At 40.2% G+C, this 16,596-nt stretch overlaps 1 protein-coding gene across 1 annotated transcript in view; it reads left to right on the top strand.

Annotated features, from left to right (window-relative positions):
- LOC122739448 overlaps positions 1 to 16,253 on the top strand; it is a 107,515-nt gene extending 91,262 nt beyond the window's left edge. The window contains exons 25-29 of the mRNA XM_043981188.1: positions 2,261 to 2,341; positions 3,966 to 4,113; positions 7,033 to 7,182; positions 11,630 to 11,708; positions 15,929 to 16,253. Of these exons, the coding sequence (XP_043837123.1) occupies positions 2,261 to 2,341; positions 3,966 to 4,113; positions 7,033 to 7,182; positions 11,630 to 11,708; positions 15,929 to 16,115 (645 nt within the window). The 3' untranslated portion in view covers positions 16,116 to 16,253. The remainder of the gene's footprint in view (positions 1 to 2,260; positions 2,342 to 3,965; positions 4,114 to 7,032; positions 7,183 to 11,629; positions 11,709 to 15,928) is intronic.
- Positions 16,254 to 16,596: the final 343 nt, after the last annotated feature.

Consider the following 16,596-nt stretch of genomic DNA (forward strand, 5'->3'; position numbering starts at 1 on the left):
CAATAATTAATCAAATAAGACCAGTTAAATTAAAACAACCAGGATACAAAATTAAATAATCTGATTTCTAATTGAAGGAAAGATTAGGGACTTTCCAAGCTGGGAAGGAGAAAATGAACAGTTACAATTGTCTATAATCAGAAAAAGAAGTGCCTCATTCCCCAACAAGTGTTTGTAAACAATCAAGGAACATGGAGCCACTAGCCAATTGACCACTAGGGGGTCAGTTTTCAGATAAGACATATGGGTTGCCTGAGATGTATAATTATGAGAAAAGTCAGTCACAGGATGGAGTCCATGTGGTTTATTTAATACCCACTATAGTAAATTAGTGACAGAGCTAATGCACAAGTTCACATCTTTTGACTCCTGCTATCATCCATGCTTTTTGCCCCACACCAGGCTGAGTCACAAAGTGGGTCTCATTTCCTGTATTTGGGAATAAAATAAAGTTAAGCAAACTGGATTCCCATCCAAGCTCTGCAACTTGATGACTGATTGACCTCGGGTATATAGTAGATACTTAATAAATGCTTGTTGGTGATGATGACAATAACCCCATTTTCCATCATACTAATTTCCAATTTCCAACCATTTTTTTTAAAAATGAATTATGAATTTCTTCCCCAGCATTTTATGATGTTGGATTTAAGAAACAGTCATCTATTACAATGCATTTGAGTCCTGTTCATATATTGTGCAAGGACAATTTTTCAGGCTGTGCAAGGTACAGTTTCTCTGAATCAAAATTCTAGAGCTAAAAGGGTTTGTCCAGTCCAACTCTCACTTTACAAAGGAGATTGAGGCCAAAAGAAGTATTCCTTAGGGGCAGCTAGGTGGTGCAGTGGATAGAGCACCCACCCTGGCGTATGATGTCATTTAGGATCTCTTCTCCTAGACATTTTCTTCCTTTATTTAAAAAAAAAGAAGTGGAGAAGCTAGGTGGTGCAGTGGATAAAGCGCTGGCCCTGGAGTCAGGAGGACCTGAGTTCAAATCTGGCCTCAGACACTTAACACTTCCTAGCTGTGTGACTCTGGGCAAGTCACTTAACCCCCATTGCCTCACTATAAAAAAAAGTATTCATTAATTATGTTGAATCTTTTAATGCCATAGTGGACATTGATTTGCAACATTGACGGAAAATATTACTATATGGATTCATACATTCTCTGCAATAACTCTAGAATGTCTATGGGTTTGTGACCTATAAGTTAGAAACTATTACACTAAGTACTTCTCTAAACCCCCTTCTCGTTCTAAAGGCTATGATGGTTCAAAGAAGAAAATGTTTCAGGCTGTTCTTCCTCAGCCCTTGGGAAGCAGGGGTGAGGATGCTGAGTCAGTACATTGAGGATGCTAGATGTGTCCTTAGAAATGAGAGTGGTTGTCCGCTATGGATCCCAGATGATCTCTCTTGGTTGGGGCTTCTTTTTTTCTTTACATCTTTTTCCCCCATTATAAATGTTTTTTATTTTATTTTATTTTTTTATTTTATTTATTTATTTTTATTTATTTTGAACTTAAATACAAAAGGACACAAAAAATAACATTTCCAAGTACACAGCACAATATAAAAAGAGGATTCAATATAAAACCATGAATTTCTATTTCACACTATTCACTATTTTTGAAAAACTATGGTATAAATGCTATACTTTGTTTTTAAGCTACCCTGTTTTTCTGTGCTTCCTTCTAAGTTTTCTTTTGTTCCCTGCTGGGCATTTTTGTTTTTCTCTCTCCCTCCCCACTATATCCTAGAGAAGTTACCATTAGACATATATATATATATATATATATATATATATATATATATATATATATATATATATATATATATATATATATATATATATATATATATATATATATATATATAGTGTGTGTATGTAAATGTATATGCATATGCATATATTTCTGTGTATGCACATATATGTGCATAAATATATGCATACACATATGTCTACTTTTCATGCTTCCATTTATCTGTTCTTTCTCTGGAGGTGGATAGCATCTTCCTTCATAGGTCCTTTGTAGTTGACCTGAGTATAATACTCAAAATGACTTAGTTGTTCAAAGTTGTTCTTACAACAATATTGCTGTTACCCTATTGGACATAGGGTGTACAATGTTCTTTTGGTTCTACTCATTTCACCCTGCATTATTTCATTGTCTTCCCATGTTTTTCCATTGGTTGGGGCTTCTTAGAGGAAAGGCTGAGAAACTATAATCTTCTGACAGGGAATTACTCTCTCCCACCAGGCATGGATCTCCAAAAATCTGGAAAATGGAATGACAAAAGAGGATGCCCTCACGTTGTTGAGGAGCCAGAGCACTCTCCTGGTGAGAATATGGGTCTTTCCTTTGGCTTCCTCAGCCTGATTCTCTCTCATGGTTCCATTTCTCATGACCTAATTTATTTCTTCCCATTGGTTAGCACCATGAAGCCCAGAAATAGAAGTATCCAGAAGGCCAAAGTGCCACTGATTGCATAAGGAAGTGATTGGTGTTCACAGACCATCCCCTAGGGAGACCTGGGTGTTTTGGAAAGAGGACTAGATCAGATAGCTAAGTTCAAATCCTCTCTACCTTAATACGTCCTTAGTCAGTTTACTTAAACCCATAACAGCTTCCATTTCTTCATGTCAAATGGGGATAATAATATTTATGTTATCTAGCCCCTGAACCATTACAAGGATGAGGGACCTTAGAATGTAGAATATCAAAGAGGAAAGAAATCTTAAAGTATTAGAATATTGTAACAAAGAGTATGAGAGCTGGAATATGGCATTAGAACATAGGATGTCAGAATTGGAAAGGATGAAGAAATATTGGAGACAATGTGGAGACTAGGTCTTAGAACAAGGGCAAGCTGGGTTCCAGTAATGTCTCGAGACACAAACTGACCCCAGGTAAGACACATTAGACTGTAAGGGATCACCTAATAAAACCCACATTCCCTGAGAACTAAACAAACCTGAGGCCCAGTGAAGTAATTTGCTCAAGATCTCATAATAAAACTGAAGTTTGGGGGGAAGCAAGGTGGCACAGTAGATAAAGCGCTGGCCCTGGATTCAGGAGGACCTGAGTTCAAATCCAACCTCAGACACTTGACAATTACTAGCTGTGTGATCCTGGGCAAGTCACTTAACCCTCATTGCCCCACAAAAAATAAATAAATAAATGGATGAATGAATAGATAGATAAAAAGTAAACAAAAAACTGAAGTTTGGAGAAGCAAGGAAACTGCCCAGAGTCACACAACAAATATGTCTCAGAATCTGATCTAAAGGATTTCTAACTGCAAGTCTAGCATTCTACCCACTACATCAACTTAGTACTACAACCCAAGCACAATAAGAACTGTTGTTGGTTAGTCATTTCAGTCATGGCCAACTCTCTGTCACCCCATTTGGGGTTTTCCTTGGCAAAGAAACTGGAGTGGTTTGCCATTTCCTTCTCCATTTCACAGAATAATAACTGAGGCAAACAGGACTAAGTGACTTGCCCAGGGTCACGCAGCTAGTAATTAAGGCTGGATTTGAACTCAGGAAGATGAGTCTTTCTGATTCTAGGTCCAGCATTCTGTGTACTATGGTGCCACCTAGCTGCCTAGCATTTTATACAGTTCTTTAAGATTTGCAAAGTGCTTTATAAATTTTATCTCAATTTTTTACAACACTTGGAGGTACATACTATCATTATTCCCATTTTATAGATGAGGAAACTTGCCCGGAGTCACACAATAGGAAGCATCTGAGGCTAGATATTAATTCAGATCTTCTTGACTTCAAATCCAGCACTCTATCCACTGAGCCCCTTACTTGACTCAAACAACTAGATTCTCTCCTCTGACTCCAAACTCAGTAATCTTGCCACTGCCCCAAACTTAGGCTAAAGGATGAGATACTGGCTCTGCCGCTGATTCCTGTGGAGTCTCCTGAGTTTTCTTCTCTGTTTATTCCAGGGTATCCCCCCTGAACTGATCCATTTAGTCACAGATGAATACATGGGTAACCAGACAGACCCATTCGCCATTAGGGATGCAACTCTGGATATATTTGGAGACATAGTTGCGGTTTTTCAAGTTCTGAAGGTATCAAAGGAATACAGAGGTGAGCTATTCACCATTATTCCAGTCTCCTTAATTTCATCTGACTTCATTCTCCCTCCATCCCATATATAGAATTAGTTGTTGAATATTGCTGCTTTTGCCTTTATAAAATCTCTCTCATCCAAAACTTCTATTCACACAACAGTCTCCTTAATTCAGGATCCCATTACCTTCACTATTCCAATAGCCTCCTAATTCTTCTTCCTGACTCAAGCTTCTCACCCCTTCAGTCCATTCTCCACACTTGTGACAAAGTGATTTTCCTAAAGCATAGATGTGACCATGTTCCTCCCCTATACCAGTGGTTCATCATTGCCTCTGGGGTCGAATGCAAATGCCTCTGTTAATCTATGAAAACCCTTCACAACCTTACTGCAGTTTCTCTCTCCTTCTTCATTGGAGATGACTCTGCAATCCCCTCAAATTGGTACTTCTATTCCTATTTCTGTTTATTTCTATTCCCCACTCATGACATGTCATTTCCCAACTTCCAGCCTTTGCACTGATTTGCTCTCCCCTGAGCTTAGAGAGCATTCCTTCCTCACCTGAATCTCACAGAATCCTTTAAGAAACAGCTGAAACACTCCCGTCTACATGATACCTTCCTCTTCTCATCAACTGCTAGTGGCCCCCTCCTCAAAGCACCTTATATTGAACAACTTTGAATTTATTTGTATTTAGCCTCGTATTTTTTTCCTGTATATTCCTGCTATCTCCTCCTTCAGAATGGGAGCCCCTTTTGAGTAGGGATTATTTTCATTCATCATATCTGTGTCACTACCTCCCCTATAGCACAGATTGATTTCAAGTTAGAAAAGCTTGCTTCAGATCCTGTTCCTGCCAAAGAAATTGGGATTACAACCAAAAAAATCACCTACCCAACAAAACTGATCATAACTTTTAGGGGGGGAAATGGGACTTCAATTAAAAAGAGGACTTTGAGGTATTTGTGATGAAAAGACCTTAACTGAATAGAAAATCTGACTTACAAATACAGGACCCTAGAGAAGCATAAAAAAGTAAACAGGAAAAAGATATTAAGAGGGATGTTAAAAGGTTAAACTGCTTCCTATATGCAAAAATGATACATCTAACTCATAAGAAATGTCTCGGTATTATGGCAGATGATAGAAAGAAATTTAGACAGAGGACACAGGTGGGAATTGATTATGAAGGGATGATATCTGTAAAGCATTAATTTTTTTGTTTATCTTTTTTCTTTTTATGGAGTAGTCAGAGTTGGGTGACATGCCTGGGGATGAGCACTGGGTGAATGTCTTGTGACTGGGGCTGGATTTGAGCTTGGGTCCTCCTGGGTCCAGGGTGAGTGCTTTGTCCACTGTGTCACCTAGCTTCCCCATGATGACATCTTTAGGGTAAGATTGAGGGGTGAGAGGAATGCACTGGGGGAAGGGGAAGGAGAGAAGTAGAATGAGGTGAAATCCCACATGAAAGAAACAAGAAAGGGCCTATGGAATAGGGGAAGAGATGGGGGAGGAGCAGGCAGTGAATGAACCTCACACTCATCAGAATTGGCTCAAAGACCTTAATCTCATCAGAGTTGGCTCAAGGAAGGATTAACATGCACACTCAGTTGGGTGGAGTAACCTATCTAACCCTGCAGGAAAGTAGGAGGGGAACGGGATAAGGAGGGAAGGGTGAAACAAGGGAGGGCAGAGTGGGGGAGGGAACAGTCAGAAGCAAATCGCTTTTGAGGAAAGATAGGGTGAAAGAAGATAGATGATAGAGTAAATATCATGGGAAAGGGAATAGGATGGAGGGAAATAGTTAACAATAGTAACTGTTAAAAAGAGAAAAGGAAAAAAATTGTACAAAAAAATATTTATGGCAACTCTTTGTGGTGGCTAAGAATTGGGGATCAAGAGAATGCCCATCAGTTGGGGAATGACTGAAAAAGCTGTGGTGTGTGATTGTGGTGGAATATTATTGTGATGTGGGAAATGATGAGCAGGATGATTTCAGAAAAACCTGGAAAGACTTATATGAACTGATGTATAGTGAAGTGAGCAGAACCAAGAGAACATTGTGCACAGTCACAGCATTATTGTTCTATGAGCAATTGTGAGTGACTTAACGACTCTCAGCAATACAATGATCCAAGAAAATCCCAAAGGACTAATGATAATGCATACTATCCACCTCCAGAGAATAAACTGATATTGAATGAACACAGACTAAAGCATGCTACTTTGCATTTTCTTCTTTTTTATTACTTGAGTCTTTTATATAAAATTACTAATATGGTAATATTTTACATAATTGGACATGTATAAACTATATCTCATTCCTCACTACCTCAGGGACAGGGGAGGGTCAGGAGGGATGGAATAAGAGAGGGACAGAATTTGGAACTCAAAACTTCAAATAAATTTTGTTAAATGTTTAGGAAAAAAAAGAACCTGTTCAGACATCAAAGATGCCAAGGTCATCCACTGCATTCCTAGTCATCTCCAATCATTCTGTTTTTTGTTTTTGTTTTTGTTTTTTACAGGGCAATGAGGGTTAAGTGACTTGCCCAGGGTCACACAGCTAGTAAGTGTCAAGTGTCAGAGGCCAGATTTAAACTCAGGTCTTCCTGAATCCAGGGCTGGTGCTTTATACACTGCACCACCTAGTTGCCCCCATCTCCAGTCATTCTGAATTTTGTCCTGCCACTGGACTTTGATGACCCTGGAGGAAAGAGCAAGGCTGATAACTTTGTGCAGCTCTGCCTCATTAAAATCCAATTTAGGTCCAAGTTAAGGCATTACCACGTGATGTCATTGGTCCTCTTCACAATGAAGGACATACGACAGAAGGCAACACCAACAAACAACATTGAAGCAAAATGGGCTTCCCCCACCCAACATGATTTCTCAGACTCCTAACTCCAGGCTTCTCCTTGGCTCTTTCCCATCAGATTCTGGTGCTCCAGTCTACCTTTATGAATTCCAGCATCGGCCAAGTGCTTTCAATAAGATCAAGCCTGCTTATGTAAAAGCTGACCACTCAGCTGAGCTCACATTTGTTTTTGGAGGCCCTTTCATGGCAGATGAGCGCTCCATGTTGGGTAAGGAAAATATATCAATCAATCTTTACTGAATATTTACTGTGTGTCTAGAATTGTGAGAAATACAATGAATTTTTGTCATTAAGGAACTTAGTGTCTTTAGTATACATACATATATACATACATATTATATGTCTATCTCTATGTCTATGTCTATATATTTGTGTATATAAATTACAGAATGCACTCTCTCAGGGCAGAAGAAAGAAAGAAAGAAAGAAAGAAAGAAAGAAAGAAAGAAAGAAAGAAAGAAAGAAAGAAAGAAAGAAAGAAAGAAAGAAAGAAAGAAAGAAAGAAGAGGTTACCTCATACAAAGGAAAACTATTAACTTTAGCTTCTTGGGGGATCGAGAATGTGTTTGCTGTGAGAAAAGTACAGGATATATCAGGATCACAGGCTTCTAAGAGAGAAGAAGAACATGCCCTCATCTCCTCACCTTGAGTGAGATCATCTTGAAGACTCAGCAAGGGAAGAAAAGGGAACAAGTAATCATTGGAAGATTGCCCTCCAGACCTGAAACCCAGTTTATACCAGGCTTCCATTGTTCCTCCCCAGTTCATCACATGTACTCCAGATTAGTCACATATAAAAGGGCCAATGAGAAATGTAAAAGAAAGACAGGTGTTTTATAGGGAGAGCTGAAGTCTACTGATGGAATCTATTGCCACAGGCAAGGTCGGCATCAACTAACAGGGCAGATGGACATTAGCAGCAAGAAAGATTCTAGATATGGATGGTGGGGAGAGGAAGAGATCTAGAGAAGGGAAAGGATTATGGAACTTTGGAGCAGAGGATTTGCAGCATGAAGAGAGTTAACTTTTAGGGAGACACCTAGGTGGTGCAGTGGATAAACACCGGCCCTGGATTCAGGAGGACCTAAGTTCAAATCTGGCCTCTGACACTTGACACACTAGCTGTGTGACCCTGGGCAAGTTACTTAACCCTCATTGCCCCACCCTAAATAAACAAACAAGATTACAAAGTCATATTTTTTGAAAGGATGGCAAGCACCCCCTATTGCAGAAGCTTCTTGGGGCTACTTCACTTGACATTATCTATAAGTTTCAAGTCTTTTCAAAAGGAATGATTCTGTGTTTTCTTTTGCTTCTTTTGACCCTCCAAGGGGTATCATGTAACTCTGGGACTTCCTCTGAGGGGTAGAAGAAGAGGTGGGGAAGGGGTAGTCCTTCTCCACTCCAGCATCATGTCAACTTCTCCCATGTGGCCATAAGAAATGAGAATCAGCTAGGCAAGCTTGAACGTGGGCTTCTGCTGTGTGTTTCTTTCCCTGATTTTTGTCCTGAGATAGAAATTCTCTGTCTGGAGGTCACCTTGTGAGTTGAAGAGGTTTAGATATCGTGTGTCTTCAGTTAGTCTAAGAGGTCTTTTGTTTAAATCTAATAATTGTGAACTGCTACTGGGCCCAAGAGTCTGGGGTACTGCCTTCTCTATATCTACTGTTCCAGGTCCCACATGTTCTGAACCCATGAATGTGGTGACTGTTTAGGAGACTTGTGACCTAGATCAGGGGGCTAGCTCACCCAAATAATCAGAGACATCACAAATCTTGTACAATAAAAAGATTTATTAAGAGAGAGGAATATATGGCCAGGAGACAAAATCACTGAGGAAAACTGTCTCTCTCAGTAAGAGAAGGGCTGATGTTTTATATATAAAACAAAGAAAGCAAAATTACTGGGGAAGGAATTACGAAGAACAACTGGGAGGGGATTTTTGAATCATGGGGCATCAGTAAGATGTGCAGCTCCCATTCATATCTTGCATATATAATCTGGCAGAGCTTGGTATTACTTATAAGTGTACAGGGTCGCTTGTGCTCAGCCACACCCCATTCCTGAGGTGGGAGGCAGAATTGATTTTCCCTTGGAAAAGTTTAAGGATTCCTTGGGGATTGGGATCTTTGGGTTTCTTGGGGTCCCCCATCCCACAACAGGTTTAGTCCAGGCAGGAGAGCATATCCTGACCATGTAGAAGAAAGGGTCAGGGGCAGCTAGGTGGTGCAGTGGATAGAGCACCGGCTCTGGAGTCAGGAGGACCTGAGTTCAAATCCGGCCTCAGACACTTAACACTTACTGGCTGTGTGACCCTGGGCAAGTCACTTAACTCCAATTGCCTCACCAAAAAAGAAAAAAGAAAAAAAAAAGAAAGAAGAAAGGGTCAGATTCTTTTTCTCACACTCTGACCCATTCCAGTGCTACCTAACCAAGATTTACTTGAAGCTAAAGTCTGGCTCATATCTAGGGTCTCCCCCCAAAAAAACCAGAGTAGACTGGTATCAATATACAATGTAAATCGTATTTGAGGCCAGTATTTATTTCCTACATATGAAAGAAAAGCTTAATAGAAAAGGCTTTCACGAATATACATTAACAGAAAGACTTAAAACAGGTTACAATGACCTAACTATTCTTTTGCTCTCCTGGGAAGTTTATACTTAAAACATGAAGGCCTAATGTAATTTTCCAGACTGATGAAGAGATGTTGTTACATTTCACCTCAACTCTGACCTGTCCAAACAACCCCTTCCAGGTTCATGTCTTCTGACAGACCAGGCCAGGCCTTGGAGTTATTCCTCTTGTCAGTGGTCACCTTCTTTGATGTACAAGCTCTGCAGGAGATATAGGGACCACTTTTTCTGCCAGATGAGGACCTAGTGTCTCCAGGCCTCTCAAACTCACGAGGTGGCTTCCTACCCTGGAACTATCCATCTCCAGATCACTGCTTGGTAACCCACCAGCAGGCAAAGAAACAGAAAGCAGAAGAAGGATCCAGAAGTCCAGATTCAAGACCACCTAGATCAGGCCCCATTCTAGTTGCCATGGGGAATAATGACAATACTTCCAGTGGGGAGAAGAGGAACCCTCATGGGAAGTCCTAGAGTTACATGATGTCCCCAGTAGGTCAAAGGAAGAGAGACAAGGGAAGAATCACTATTTTTCAAAGGTCCACTGACTCATTTGCTCTTCCTGCTCAGTGGCCAATAAGAGATTTGCCTCATCATTCTAAAAAGACCAAACTGCTGAGTAAAAGAATAGTTAGGTCATTGTAACCTGTTTTAAGTCTTTCTGTTAATGTATTTTTGGAAAGCCCTTTCTATTAAGCTTTTCTTTTGTATGTAGAAAATAAATCCTGGCCTCATACATGATTTACATTTTATATCTAGTGCCAGTCTACTCTGATTTTGGGGGGAGCTCCTAGATATGAGCCAGACATAAGCTCTAAGTAGATCTTCCTGAGGTAGCACTGGAATGGGTCAGAGTGTGAGGAGAAGAATTTGACCCTTTCTTCTACATGGTCAGGATCCCACCACCCCAGACAAAAAAGTAAACTGAGACATGTGTCTCTGAGAAAAGTAATAGTATATCTGCAGGAGCATAATCAGCCTATAAAGCAGGTCTGATGATTGCCTTGATTAGCCAAAAGACAAAGAATTGGAGTTGCAACTCTTTTTTTTAAATAAGCATAGAACAAAGAGCACCACAGATTAAGTCAGGGGATCATAGCCTTTGTTATAACATTGGCAACTTCATGGGGGTGATGCATCATTGGTTATGCTAAGGAAAGAGGGCATACACAGGCATGTGGAATCAGTGTCACCCCTCTCCATTTCTAGGGAATGCTTTTTTAATTTATGGGACCCAGCTGTATATCTCTAGGCCAGTGATAGTGGACTGGGAGGAGCAGACTACTCATGAGTGCCTGGGAATAATACAAGAACACCTTTACTTGGCAAGGACAAGGCTAAGTTAGGACAGGGGCACCTTTTTTGTTCCTCAAAGATAACACACAAAAGCCTTTGCTCAGAAACTGAAGTTATGTAGGATGATAACAAGCTTTGCTTGGCACAAAGTGTTTTTCAGGCGATGCTGAGGTACCAATTCCCATGGATTTGTGATGTTTTATGAGATCATTAAACTTCTAAACTTTGGCTCAGAGGTTTTTCTGTAATTAAAAGTGATCAATAGGGAAACTGACCTTTTGGCATCTGACTCATGAGAGAGAAAGATTGAACTTTCAAATTCATTAGCTTCTTCATATAGAAGTAGAAAGGAGGCTAAGGTTTCTCATGTGGGGCTGCAGAATAAAATCACTGATAGAAAAATCAAATATAAAACACAAGATCAATAGCTAATTTTGACCCTAGTGTACACAGTAAGCCTGCAGGACAGCTCATCACATACTCTCTTGAATAATTTTATGATTCTAAAACTGTTTCCTACCCTACATATCTGGGTAGCAGAGTTTTCATGGAAAACTTAATCGGAATCTCCCGTTACCTTCAGTGAGTACAATGAACAACAAATCTTTTGGTCAGGCTCAGGTCTTTCTGAGATGTGCGGCATGAAGCTCCAATGGTTTGTTATTGCATCAGGCTCTTCATGATGCCAGTTGGGTTTGGCTACATGAAAAATGATTCTGTTTCCAGCTTTTCCAGGTGCCACTGAGGAGGAGAAACATCTAAGCAGACTAATGATGAGATACTGGGCCAATTTCTTTCGGAAGGGGTAAGTAAGATGGAGACAATCACCCTACACAAAGGAGGAACCTTTTGATTGTTGAATGGGCTCTCAGGAAGGTCTTAGGATATTTGGATCCATGGCCTTGGAGCTACAAAATAGAACAGAATCATCATCTCAGAGACTCCCATTCTCCCTTTGTTTCTGTTCTAAAGTACAGGGACAAAGCCACTGTAACCTCAAAGATGATCATTGTTCTAAGTAGTGGAGAAGAGGACTCCATCTCTGAAGTCTACCACAGCTTGAGCTTTCAATTTCAGCTGTAAAGAAAATTGAAATCTGAACCTTTGCTACCTAGCAAAAACCCTTTGAAAGGGTTCTTGTGGGTCCTGGATTTTTTTCTCTTTGCAGCCATGGTCCATTAGCAGCCCCAAATGCCAATGTCCTATGACATCTGACTACAAGTTCCTACATCCCACACGTTTACCTCAGAGAACTGAGAAGGGCTCAGAAGATAGTGACAAGGTTACTTCTTACCTTGTGACACTGTATCTTTGCTATGTTGCCCTCTGGCATCTGCTGTTCCTTTGGCAGCTTATCCTACCATCTTGTAAAAAGCATGAGATTATCCCCAGGGTCACATACAGCACGTGGGGAGCCAATTTAAAGACACCCAAGGAAATCTATCTGGGTAACCAGTGCCCCCTACTCCAAAAACTTTTCCACAAAGAGGTGTCTTCTGGCTCTCCCTTCTGACAACACTTGGTTTGAAAGTTCCAAGGCAAATGTAGAAAGATCAGCCCAAGAACTTTCCCTAGTTCTCTTTTGATACTACAGGCATCTTCAGAGGAAGAGGGAGACTGGTGCCCACAGCATCAACTACCTTATTGTCCCAATTATTAATTGTCTGACCTTCTTGGTTTGGGTAACACCTGGTCAGCAATGGGCTTTCAAAATGGCTCATTATTGACTAAGGGAAAGAATATAAAGGCAGTGAGGGGACTTAATCAATAGAGTGCTAGTCCTGGAGTCAGGAAAGCCTGAGTTCAAAAACAACCTCAGACAACGGCTAGTTATGTAACCCTAGGCAAGTCATTTAACCTCTGTCTGCCTCAGTTCCCTCGACTGTATAACAAAGATAATAATAGGACTTACCTTCCAGGGTCATTGTGAGAATAAATGAGATATCTGTAAATCATTGAGGACAGTGCCTTACAGATAGTAGGCACTTAATAAATTCTTGTTCTCTCCCCCCACATCCCCAAACGACTTCACAGATAATCACAAAATTAACATTTTATAAACCTCCTAATGATCAGAACTAACTATATGGAGGATGCTAGGGGGTAGAGTGGATAAAGTGCTGAATTTAGAGTCAGGAAGATATGAATTTAAATCCTCCTTCAAACAGTTAATAGCTCTATGATTCTGGGCAAGGTTTTTTTTTTCATTTTTCTCCTTTTTTATTCAATGTGAATAGTATATACTAGGATTCTTTTCACAGAATGGAGATACAACACTTTCCACTATAGAGAGCCTTCTGAAGATAGCACAGTAGTATAAGTCATTCAAGATACTGTGTGTTGAATGTTTGTTCTAACCCCCCCCAAAAAAAAAAAAAGCTTTCATATGAACATCATGAACCAGGTATAATTAAGAAAGAAAATAATGCTAATAAAGATAATTACGTCTGATAGGTAAGCTTTGTCAACCTCAGTTTCTTCACTTATAAAAAGTAGATAATAATAATAATAATAATAACACCTACCTCACAGAGTTGTTGCAAGGATCAGATGAGATAACATTTGCAAATTACCTGATAAATTTTAAAGTGCTTTATTTTGCTATTGTTGTCCAGTCATTTCAGTCATGTCTAATTCTTTGTGACCCCATTGGGGATTCCAGTCACAAAGATACTGGAATGGTATGTCATTTCCTTCTCCAGTGGTTGGCAATAATCAGAGATCAAGTGACTTCCCCAGGGTCATAGGGTTAGGAAGTGCCTAAGCCTGAATTTGAATTGGGAATTTCCTGACTCCAGGGTTTTAGCCATTGAACTACAGGGCTGCCTCCAAAATGCTTTATAGATGCTACCTATTATTGGATGTGGAATGTCTTAGGAAATAGTAGCAACAAGATCCCATTAAGGGGAAATCTTGAAGCAGAAGCTGAAGGACCATTGGTTAGCTATGTTATAGTGCTTTTTTCAAGTAGAGATTGAACTAGATGGCCAGTGAGGTCCCTCTTTCAACTCTGAAATTTTGTGATTTTGTGATTGGTTCTTACCCCCAAAAAAACTTACTTAAGTGTGGCTTTTCAAGCCCATGGCTGAATGAGGAGGAACAGGGAAAAGAAAGGGAAGACAAGAAACACTTATTAATCACCTATTAGGTGCCAGGTTCTGTGCTAAGCACTTTATAAATATGATCTCATTGGTTTCTCACAACAACCCTGGGAGATAGGTGCTATCATGACCCTCATTTTACAGTTGAGGAAACTGAGTTAGGCAGCGGTAAAGTGACTTGGCCAGGGTCACACAACTGAGTGTCTGAGCTGACCTTTTTAGATTAGGACTTATTAGAAAAGCAGGTTATTCACTACATAATTAGTTACACTGCATCCACCTATACCCTGAGTACAACAAATTGGCATTTCCAAACATTCACCTCTTATCCCAGTCACCTCCCATGTAATCCCATCATGCTACTGTTGGCATTCCCTTGTCTTTAACTGGGTGCAAAGCAACCTTGCTGCTATGCTTAGTTCCTGGTAGGAATTTTGACTCTGTTTATTGTACAAGCCCTTTATCCTGCTTTTTCCTTACCCCCAAGTGTAGTTTTATTGGCTTCAAGTTATCATGAGTTTAATGATTAAGCCTGCTTATTCTGGGCTGCAATTCCACAGTGCCAGAATTCCTTTTGCCTAAGATCACCCTGTTTCCACTCAACACCCTCCCATACTCCTTGCCCTCCCCCATGATAGAAAATAAGCTAAGTTCTTGTGAGTCCGTGATTCAGAAAAGCAAGATGAAGCAGTATCAGACCTTACCGCATCTCAACACAGTTCACAGTACTATGGATGAGGGGGTGGAAGGGACCACCAACCAGGGCATAGCTCTATCCACCCCTGGACCCCTGTTTCATCACCTCAGGTTACAGTTCCCATGTGGACTACCAGGCTTCACACATTGTCTTGCTATCCCACATACAACCACTAAAACGACTCCACACCAGAATCACTCTCCAAAACGCACCAGAACCACCCTCCGCACAACCCCTGGCTCTCTTTGCACAATCCCTCTATACCTCCTCCCAAATCAAACTTTAAATGGCCAGGTCAAGGAACACCAGCCCCAGTGATGATTCCTGATGCCTAGTAACCAAGGGTTCTTACGTTTTTGAGTGTTATCACTTTTGATAGTCTGGGGAACTCTGTGAGACTACTCAGATTTTTGTTTCTAACTGCATACAATAAAATACATTGGATTTCAAAGGAAACCAATTCTATTAGGCAGCTAGGTGACTCAGTGGATAGAAGTGGGATGGAGAAAACTTGGATGCTTATCATATTCCTGAGAGTTGAGGAGGATTTTTTTGAAATGATGGCCCTGACTTTTGGGGTTATCTCTGTCTCCTAGCTCTGGTCAGGTAGTGGCCACACCTAATTGACTTTCCTGCTGTAGAATTTTATTCCCTCCCCCCCTTCCTTCTTAGGTATGTCTGTCCTAATATGTATTTGGTCAATCTAAACTTTACTAGTCCCTTGATTCCTAGATATATATATTTCCTGTTATCTGGTCATCTTTGGTTTTGCTTCTCACAGGAGAAAATTTTGATTTTCTCTAAGCCCCTTGCCAATTACTTTACACAACTTCCTACATTAGAGTAGATTAAGTATTTATGAAATACTTCCATATAGGAATATATAGGGCATATAGCCTGAAACTATACTAAGCACCGGGGACACAAAACCAAGGAAACAAGAAGTTTCCTACTCTCGAGAAGTCTACATTATAAGAAGGCAAGATGACAACTAAAAGGGAAGTAGAAAGGGGTAGGGATGGATGGTAACCCTTAATATCTAGCCCCTCATCTAGACTCAAGGAAAAGTCATTCTTTGGGGTGGCAAGCCAACTGGTGTGGGGTTGGAATAGACCAGGTAATGAGCAAGAAGGGAAACAACCGTGTTTCTGGCAGCTTGTGACAGACATGGTACATTCTCTCTTCTCCCTTCTCCATCCCATTCACTCCTTTTCCTCTAATTTCCAGGGACCCCAATGGAGAAGGACTGCCCGACTGGCCTCTCTATGACCAATCAGAGCCATACCTAGAGCTCACCTTGACTCCAAAAAGTAGAAGGAAACTCAAAAAGGAAAAAATGGAGTTTTGGGGAAAATTCTTTCGTGAAACTGTTGAGCCATATTATGAAGGAAAGAAAGTTCACTTGGAGTTGTGATTTTTCCAACGCTGAACTAACTTACCACATTAAAGACCAAAGCATTTAAAGGGATCACTTTAAGATCTTAGTAAACATTCTGTGTGTTTACAACAAACCAAACAACCAAAATAGCCAAGTAAAAATTTACAACCAAAATAACAATAGCAATAATGATGATGATGTTAATAAATACCTCATTACACTATTTTAAGCAGCCCCATCAGAGAGTACTGTATACAGTGAGAGCTTAGCGTCTATTGAATGTCTTTACTGTATTTTACAGGCATCATTTATTTAATCAGCACAACAATCCGATAAGCTAGGTGGTGACACCGTGAAACTAGATCTGAAAATGTTCCTCTATCAAAGAATTTCTCACACACACGATCCAATCAAAGTTTAAGTAAAAATTTTTATTTGGCTCGCAGAGGTGTGGCTGGGAGAAGAAATCTAAACTTCAACTCCTGAGGAGGAACAGATTTGTGACATGTCCCTCAAT

Source organism: Dromiciops gliroides, chromosome 2 (assembly GCF_019393635.1).
Source record: "Dromiciops gliroides isolate mDroGli1 chromosome 2, mDroGli1.pri, whole genome shotgun sequence".
Taxonomy (NCBI): domain Eukaryota; kingdom Metazoa; phylum Chordata; class Mammalia; order Microbiotheria; family Microbiotheriidae; genus Dromiciops; species Dromiciops gliroides.